Genomic DNA, 9,335 nt, shown 5'->3' with positions numbered 1-9,335 from the left:
ACCTAACTAGTCATTATAATGGTTGGATATTGGTTAACCCTACCTTGTTTAAGCATGGGTGATCAGTCCATGTCTAACTAAGGCTAGGCTACCCAATACCCGCCCCTGACAGTAACCCTAGTACCTAAAAATAATACTAACACTACTACTACTAATATATTATTACTAATAATAAAACTAATATTAACTACTAAAAATAAATAATAAATAACTAAACATAAACTTAAACGAGAGTATACCTCAAAACTATCTACGGCACGTTGATGTAGAGTTTCCCTACTCCTGCTCCTACTCGCGCTCCAAAAACGACTATTAACAACACCCAACGGGGTATCGTATACTCAGGATTCTCTATACTAGAGCATTCCCGTTAAAAAAACTGGTACCTAAACAAACTACTGAGACTCTTATTTAAAGCAAGCAAGCAGGCACCTCAAATCCTTTTCGATGTGGGATTTAATTGACGTGCCTACCTACCTGCTTGACCTGCTAGCTTGCTTGCTTATATATATTAATTCAGCTGCTTAACTCGTTTTTCTTGTATAACTTTTAAAATATGACGTTTTATAAAACGACGAATATGTCATTAGAACGAGCATATTTTTATCTACGTTTTAACCTAAGTTTCATTAAAAACGGAGTAAGGTAAATAAAATAATATATTTAATTATTAATATTAACGGTCTCCTATATTAGCCAAGGTTTGTCAAGATATTTCACCTTTCACACAATTATCTTACTCGTTTAACAATATATGAAATATAAATTACATATTTCACACGTTTATAACCAGCACATTAAGATTCGGGGTATTACATCCTTCCCTCCTTACAAAAATTTCGTCCTCGAAATTTGTCATTACTTAAAAAGATGAGGGTACTTATCTTTCATTATGTTTTCTAGTTCCCATGTAAAGTTGGGTCCATGACGTGCGTTCCACTTGACTTTGACTAACGGGATTTCCTTCTTGCGTAACTTTTTAACCTTTCTATCTTCGATTTGTAGTGGTTCTTCAATGAAGTTGAGTTTTTCGTTAACCTGTACGTCTTCCAGGGGTATTTGTTGGGCTTCGTCCACTAGGCACTTCCTTAAATTTGATACATGGAAAGTATTATGTATTCCTGCCAGCTGTTCAGGAAGTTTTAGCCGATAAGCCACTGGTCCTACTTTGCTTGTTACTTCAAACGGACCAATGTATCGGGGTTTCAACTTTCCCTTCTTTCCAAACCGAATCACTCCTTTCAAAGGTGATACCTTAAGCATTACTTTATCCCCTAGTTGGAACTCTAGTGGTTTACGCCTTTGATCTGCATAACTCTTTTGTCGATCTTGAGCACTTTTCATCCTTTCTTTGATTTGTTGGATCTTTTCTGTGGTCTCCACAATGATTTCTGGTCCTGATAGTTGACTTTCCCCTACTTCCGTCCAACAGATAGGAGTTCAGCACCTTCTTCCGTATAAAGCTTCATAAGGTGCAGCTTTGATGCTGGCGTGATAGCTATTATTGTAGGCGAATTCGATGAGTGGTAGATGAGTGTCCCAACTTCCACCAAAATCAATTACACAAGCCCGAAGCATATCTTCTAATGTCTGAATAGTCCGTTCACTCTTCCCATCCATCTGAGGATGATATGCAGTGCTTAGATTAAGCTTGGTTCCCAACTCTTGTTGGAAACTTTGCCAGAATTTAGATGTGAAACGACTATCTCTGTCTGATATGATCGATACAGGCACCCCATGTTGTGAGACTATTTCTTTGATGTAAATTTGAGCTAGCTTATTCATCTTATAGTCCTCACAAATTGGCACGAAGTGTGCAGTCTTGGTCAGCCTGTCCACTATTACCCAAATAGTATCATAACCATGACTTGACCTTGGGAGCTTCGTGATAAAATCCATGGTGATTTTCTCCCATTTCCATTCTGGGATCTCTGGTTGTTGCAAGTATCCAGAGGGTTTTTGATGTTCTGCCTTCACCTTAAGGCATGTAAGGCATTTTTCCACATAATGGGCAACAGATCGCTTCATTCCTGGCCACCAATAATCTCTCCTTAAATCCTTATACATCTTGTCACTGCCAGGGTGAATGGAATACTTAGACTTATGAGCTTCCTCTAAGATTGTATCCTACAGTCCTCCAAAATTAGGAACCCATGTTGAACCTAAGGATATTATCATTTCCCATTGTCAGTAGCTTCAGTCTCCCAATCATTCTTTCTTTTACAATATGATTCTCTTTTAAGGCTTCTTGTTGTATATTCTTAACTTGATCTAAGAGACTAGTTTTAACTTCTATTCTGGTTGCACGAATTCTTATTGGTTGAGGTTTCTCTTTTCTACTTAGAGCATCTGCTACTATGTTTGCCTTACCTGGATGGTATTGGATCTCACAGTCGTAATCACTTAATAACTCCATCCATCGTCTCTGATGCATATTGAGCTCCTTCTGCTCAAATATGTGTTTTAAACTTTTATGGTCACTATAGATAGTGCACTTTGTATCGTAAAGATAGTGCCTCCAAATTTTCAATGCGAACACTATGGCACCAAGTTCTAAATCATGGGTTGTGTAGTTCCGTTCATGAATCTTCAACTGTCTAGAGGCGTAGGCAATCACTGTGCCTCTTTGCATGAGTACACATCCCATACCATAGTGAGATGCATCACAGTAGACGGCAAAATCTTTTATTCCCTCAGGAAGTGACAGTATTGGGGCGCTACATAACTTATGCTTTAACGTGTTAAAGGCTTCTTCTTGTTTAGGTCCCCAATTAAACTTAGAGGCTTTCTGGGTTAGTGTGGTTAATGGTGTTGCAATCTTTGAGAAGTCTTGAATAAACCTTCTATAGTATCCTGCTAACCCCAGAAATCTTCTGATTTCAGTGGGATTCTTCGGTACTTCCCATTTCTTGATGGCCTCGATCTTTGCAGGGTCAACTTGTATTCCACATTCATTTATCACGTGGCCTAGGAATTGCACCTCACGTATCCAAAATTCACACTTAGAGAACTTTGCATAGAGTTTCTCTTTCTTGAGCAATTCAAGGACTGCTCTCAGGTGTTGTTCATGTTCTACCTCGTTCTTAGAGTAGATAAGGATATCATCAATGAAAACGATCACAAACTTATCGAGGTAAGGTTTACAAACCCTGTTCATGAGGTCCATGAACACTGCAGGTGCGTTTGTCAATCCAAATGGCATTACCAAAAATTCATAATGACCATACCTAGTCCTGAAGGCAGTCTTAGGTATGTCTTCTGGTGCAACTTTCACTTGGTGGTATCCAGACCTCAAGTCTATTTTAGAGAAATAGCTTGCCCCTTGTAATTGATCAAACAAGTCGTCGATCCTGGGCAAAGGGTATTTATTCTTTATAGTGGCTTTATTCAAGTCTCTATAATCGATGCACATGCGCATCGTCCCATCTTTCTTCTTGACATACAAGATGGGTGCTCCCCATGGTGACGAACTAGGTTGGATAAACCCCTTGTCAAGCAACTCTTGTAGTTGCTTCTTGAGTTCTTGCATTTCTGTCGGGGCTAGTCTGTACGGCGACTTAGCAATCGGTGATGTACCTGGAACTAGGTCAATGCGAAACTCAACCTGTCTATCCGATGGTAGTCCCGGGAGCTCATCGGGAAACACTTCGGGGTATTCTCGTACTACTGGCACGTCCTCGACCTTCTGTTTTTCTGTAGTGTTTACGACATATGCTAAAAAGGCAACATACCCTTTCCTTAGGCATTTATGTGCTTGTGCTATCGTGATGAGGTTCTTAGTCTTGTCAGTGCGGTCTCCCGATACAGTTAGTTGTTTACCGTTGGGTAATCGGAGTCGGACGATCCTTTTGTCACATATAACTTCCGCATGATATGGTGTCAACCAGTCCATTCCTATGACTATGTCGAATTCTCCAAGTTCCATAGGCATTAGGTTTATAGGGATAACATGGTTGTTTAAGCTTATTTTACAATTCTTAATTATGTCAACTATCTCTCTTTGACTTCCATCAGCCTTTTCTACTGTAAAGGCATGATCTAGGGTTTGGGACGCCTGGTTCAAGTAAGGTCTAAAGGTAGTCGACACTAGACTTCTATTTGCACCGGTATCAAATAACACACGCGCATATACATCATTTATGAGATACGTACCCGTGATAACGTCTGTATTGGTCTTGGCTTCTTCTGTGGTGAGTACAAATGCCCGCCCTTTTGGCTGATTTGGTTGTGTCCTATCATTTCTTTTAAGTTCGGTACATTCAGATCTCATGTGGTTAGGGTCTCCACATTTGAAACACTTCTTCTTTTCCTTGCATTCTTGAAGAGCATGACCCGTCTTTTTACAATTTGGACAAGGAAAACGACATTCCCCCGTATGAAAACGTTTGCAAATTTGACATTGAGGAAATGTTTTAGGCCTTTTAAAGTTGTTATTCCGGGTGTCCCCCTTTCTTTCTTCCCACTTTCTTTTTGGTGCGGGAGATTCAGCCTGCCGCATAATCATCTCGGCAGCCATGACGGCGCCAGCCTCAACAGTTTCTGCAAAAGTCTTGGGGGATTTGGATTTGATAAACACCCTCATTTCAGAGGGTAGACCCCAAATAAACCTATTGATCAGTTGTTCCTCGGTCAATGCTAAATAAGAAACCAGTCGAGATATGTCGTTGAAACGAGAAACATATTCTCGATAGGTTTTATTTCCCATTTTTAACTGAAAGAATTCTACTTCCAGTTGCTCGGTCTCACTAGGAGGACAATACTTAGCAAGAAACTTATGAATAAACTCCTCCCACTTCATCTCCTTAACCTTTTCTTTTCCCTCTGTTCGGACCACAATGTTCCACCAGTGAAGGGCTTCAGGTTCAAACATATGTACGGCGAACCGTACTTTGTTGCGGTCATCATACTCACATATGTCTAAGACTGACTCCATTCTATTGAGCCAGTCTTGAGCTTCTAGTGCTCCCTTTCTTTCGTCAAAGGATTGAGGTTTACAGGACATGAAGTGCTTATAAGTACATTCCTTTGCTTTGGAATATTCACCTTTTCCTTCTAGTGGCGTGGTTGCAATAGTGTTTTTCCTTTCGCCCATTCCTTCCCTTTGTACTGGCGTGGAGGTTGCTGAGCTTTCTTCATGTTGTTCTCCAGATTGGTTAACATTACCGGTTTGTGCATTCTTCATTACCTTAGCCACTTCCACAGCTATATTGTGGATATCCTCAGTATTCAGACGCATGCTTGTACTAGACCGGGACCTGACACTATGAGAGGGAGTTCGAGTCCTATAAGAATCTTCCTCTCTCCTTCTGTTATTCTGATTATTTCTAGTGTCACACCCCAACCAATGGCGGAAACATCGGGATGAGACGAAGTGTGAAGATTGCTAGAGTCATCATAACGCTATTTGTGACAATATTTAATAAACCGATTTCATTTCATAATTCTTTTGTCAGCATTACAAAGAAATCAAATAACATCAAGTTCAAAGGAAATACAATACAACATAATCAACATTGATACAACGATTAAACCTAAACGTCTATATGTGTATCTAGGCATCAACGCTACTTCATTTCATAGCATCATCGTCCTCAACCTGTAACATGTTTAAAATAAAGTTCAATGCAAAAGCAAAGGCGAGTATACAAGTTTGATACGTACATAGCAAAAGATAAGTTTGAACAATTCCTCATAGCAAGCATGTGATTCAAGATAAACATTTAAACATGGCATGTGTCTAACATATCAAACCAAGAAAACGCAATATGCTCATGACATAACCGATGATAAAGGGCGGGTCGTTAATCCTATAGCGCTACATATGTCACGGTTTGGCTCGTATGAAGTTAATGATAAGTTCAACAGATAAGAATCACCCAAGTTTAGAGTATCAAGCCATCACGTATACAAGCATGTTATAGGAATGTTCATGTGTTTAAGCAAAATGTTCATGTGTAAGTTTGTTGATAGATAAAACATGTTACACCCCAAAAGTGATAAAAGTAAAAGGGGAATACGAGTATACTCACAAAGTTTGCATATGTTTTCCGATTATCCAATGTGACAAAGTTGCCGAGGTTGGAAGGTTGAATGCGTAAGGGTTTAAGTTCAAGCATGTTTAGAGTCGAGATTTGGAATGAAAGTGACATGAAAATATTATATCAAAATATTCATCTTCACACATAACACTTGTATGACACTTGGTAACCTCATGGGTTATAATGATTTTATGAGTTGAACACCCATAAGAATCATAACAAGGTTTAGGTCCTTAGATGATAACCTACTACTTTGACAAATGAATATGATTTCAACATCAAAGATTCGAGTGTACATAGATAGTATGTAGGTCGTATATTATACACATATTATTAAGTCCAAATGTTCAAGTATTCAAGTAAGAGGTAGAAGATTACATCTTCATTTAGGTACCTCAAGTTGAGTCATGGGTGTCATGGATGGGGTAGGAAGACAAGGCTTCCATTTAGGTACCCCTTTGATGTTCACCACTACACTTGATGTAAAAACAACCAAGGAGGGTCATGAACTAAGGTCTTTACATGTATGTAAAGTAAACTAACTAATAGAAATCATCAAATCATGTGAGGATTGTATGTTTGGACAACCCAAGTTGTTCCATAATCACTCATGTATCAAAGACTATGTTTGACATGATTTGTGGGTTGAAACCCTAGACAAAACACCAAGTTTATGAGGTTTAATCCTCTGATTTCAAATGTCTCAACCTTGTTTTAAGCTTAACCAACCATGGGATAAGTTGTAAACATTAGGACATAGGCATGAGATGTGTTAGACAGAAGTTGCATAGGTTTAAACAAGTTTTGAAGAACATAAAAATCAAACAGAAAGTTTATGGACTATTTCGGGGCATTTCCAGGTCTGATTTCTCTAAGGAGAAGTCTAGGAATGGAACCCCATGATTATCCAAGCAAGTAGGAAAAAGAATCAAGTGAATCGGATAAGAATTGAGTGAGTTATGCTCATTTTCGTGAAGGGGTGTCAATCTGCTCGAACCTTTGCTTTCAGCTACGGTTTCGAGGATGTTTTGAGAGTTTTTAGTGTTGCAAAAGTGGTAGGGAGGCTGGTTATAAGTGGTATTTATAGGGGGAACGATTAGGGTTTCAATGGGTTGGGCTTTGGAAGTGTTTAGAAGGGGTTACACCTTGAAACTAGCCCACAAAACCCAACTATATGGGGCTGAATTTTGCTGAATTGGGGCTGCCATATTTCTTTATTTTTTTTTTATTTTTTTAAAACATTATAATGAGTAATTTTGTTAATTAAGTTGTGTAATAATATGCAACAATGTTTCCCCTAACTTGTAACAAGGTGAAATATGAAATAAAACATGATTTAACTAGGTAAAAAGTGTAATGTACAAGTATGTAACATGTTTGTAAGTGACAAGTATATGTCACATATTAGATGATTAACCGTTGTATAAATAAGCATATTATTAGGGGTTTTTAGGTATCAACAATATAAGGACAAGCATGGACATGCATCGTGAATAAGTATAAGTATGAATTACAAATAAGGATTCGATGTACAATGAATTCGAACGTATGAACATGTATGAATATGTAGATGGTGAATTTAAAGAAATACGAATTTTATTTATGATCCAAGTCTCGGATTTTACAACGAAAAGACGACTACAATAATACAAGATTTCCAAAAATAGCATTACAAGGCGAGCTTTCTAATTATGGAAAGTATGAAAAAGCAGGGCGTTACATCTAGACCCTTGTTCATCTCTATGTTCAGACATTGTCTCCTACCTATAGGAATATGAGTATAAAGAGTTTCTAGTATGTATGATACATCATTATAATATAACAACTATATACATCACATATATATATATATATACGTGTATATATATATAGCACATAGAAAGGCACAACATAGTTTACTTCTTCTAGCGTCACTCAACTGACTATGCAAGTACTTTTCCTGAGAACATGTTATTTGGCCTAGTATGAGTGTGCTATTTAATCTTTAGAGAACTACTGGTTAAAGCTTAGGCATTCCTGCAATACCTAATTCGCTAAAACCTCGGGCTCTGATACCAACTGTGACACCCACCCCGTAACCCTGGTGATTGTGCACAATTGATACACTTACAGCGGAAACAAACTAAACTTTCATTAAAACTTATAATAGTCTGAGTAAAACACTTTATTTATTTACAAACTTTTGGCAACTAAGAACTCCTTGATCTTCTAAAACTCCACAACTGTCAAGTAGTTCCTATAGCTTTCCTCATGACTCACCTGAGATAAGTATACTCAAAACGACGTCAGATATATACTGGTGAGCTCATACTATACAATTTTTATAAAGACAGACCCCAGTTTACATTATATGCATACACAATATGGGCATGTGACCACATTATAGTCAGGTTGGGCCTCATTGAACCTTATAGGTCACATTTGACTTGTCACAAACCACCGTACAAGAGACATACTGGTCCTCCAGCTGTGTCCCCATACGGCCGTCACATAGGTATGAGTGTGTGTCGCTGGACCTTATAAGCACGAAGTGCCTGTGGGTACAACACCTTATTACCCTTCCCAGAGTGACACACCTCATTAAGCATAATAGGATCCCATATACCCCTACTGACACATGCATACTGCAGCATTCTCATTATTACCAGTTATGGACGAGTATACTATCACAGTTTAAAAGACAAGTATGATGACTCACCTGATTAGCAATTGCTTAACAGCCGCTAGAAATACTGGGTTATGTCTCAAGGTCCTGACACAATTACATAATCCTAGGTTAGGTAATGGTACACCTAACTAGTCATTATAATGGTTGGATATTGGTTAACCCTACCTTGTTTAAGCATGGGTGATCAGTCCATGTCTAACTAAGGCTAGGCTACCCAATACCCGCCCCTGACAGTAACCCTAGTACCTAAAAATAATACTAACACTACTACTACTAATATATTATTACTAATAATAAAACTAATATTAACTACTAAAAATAAATAATAAATAACTAAACATAAACTTAAACGAGAGTATACCTCAAAACTATCTACGGCACGTTGATATAGAGTTTCCCTACTCCTGCTCCTACTCGCGCTCCAAAAACGACTATTAACAACACCCAACGGGGTATCGTATACTCAGGATTCTCTATACTAGAGCATTTCCGTTAAAAAAACTGGTACCTAAACAAACTACTGAGACTCTTATTTAAAGCAAGCAAGCAGGCACCTCAAATCCTTTTCTGGCCGATGTGGGTTTTAATTGACGTGCCTACCTACCTGTTTGACCTGCTAGCTTGCTTGC

General features: G+C 38.4%; 2 protein-coding genes across 2 annotated transcripts; both read right to left on the bottom strand.

Moving 5' to 3' along the window:
* Positions 1-858: 858 nt before the first annotated feature.
* Positions 859-1,263, bottom strand: LOC110881310. Its single transcript, XM_022129608.1, has one exon. The coding sequence runs from the start codon at positions 1,261-1,263 to the stop codon at positions 859-861; it is 405 nt and encodes a 134-aa protein (XP_021985300.1).
* Positions 1,264-2,143: 880 nt separating this feature from the next.
* On the bottom strand, positions 2,144-5,236 carry LOC110881309. The gene is made up of 2 exons (XM_022129607.1): positions 3,577-5,236; positions 2,144-2,370 (listed from the first exon to the last, which is right to left on the bottom strand). Exons 1-2 carry the CDS (start codon positions 5,234-5,236, stop codon positions 2,144-2,146), a joined length of 1,887 nt encoding a protein of 628 aa, XP_021985299.1.
* Between the last annotated feature and the right edge of the window lie 4,099 nt (positions 5,237-9,335).

Source organism: Helianthus annuus, chromosome 10, assembly GCF_002127325.2.
Source record: "Helianthus annuus cultivar XRQ/B chromosome 10, HanXRQr2.0-SUNRISE, whole genome shotgun sequence".
Taxonomy (NCBI): Eukaryota; Viridiplantae; Streptophyta; class Magnoliopsida; order Asterales; family Asteraceae; genus Helianthus; species Helianthus annuus.
Note: the sequence above shows the minus strand (reverse complement) of the source record. Positions and strands in the feature narration are given on the sequence as shown.

What these genes read in the sequence shown, in the direction of transcription:
- LOC110881310 (XM_022129608.1), bottom strand. Translation starts at nt 1,263, where the DNA reads ATGCTTAAGGTATCACCTTTGAAAGGAGTGATTCGGTTTGGAAAGAAG.
- LOC110881309 (XM_022129607.1), bottom strand. Translation starts at nt 5,236, where the DNA reads ATGCGTCTGAATACTGAGGATATCCACAATATAGCTGTGGAAGTGGCT. An exon ending in TCGCATTGACCTAGTTCCAG is followed by an intron (nt 2,371 to 3,576) that starts GTACATCACCGA and finishes AATACCATCCAG; the next exon opens with GTAAGGCAAACATAGTAGCA.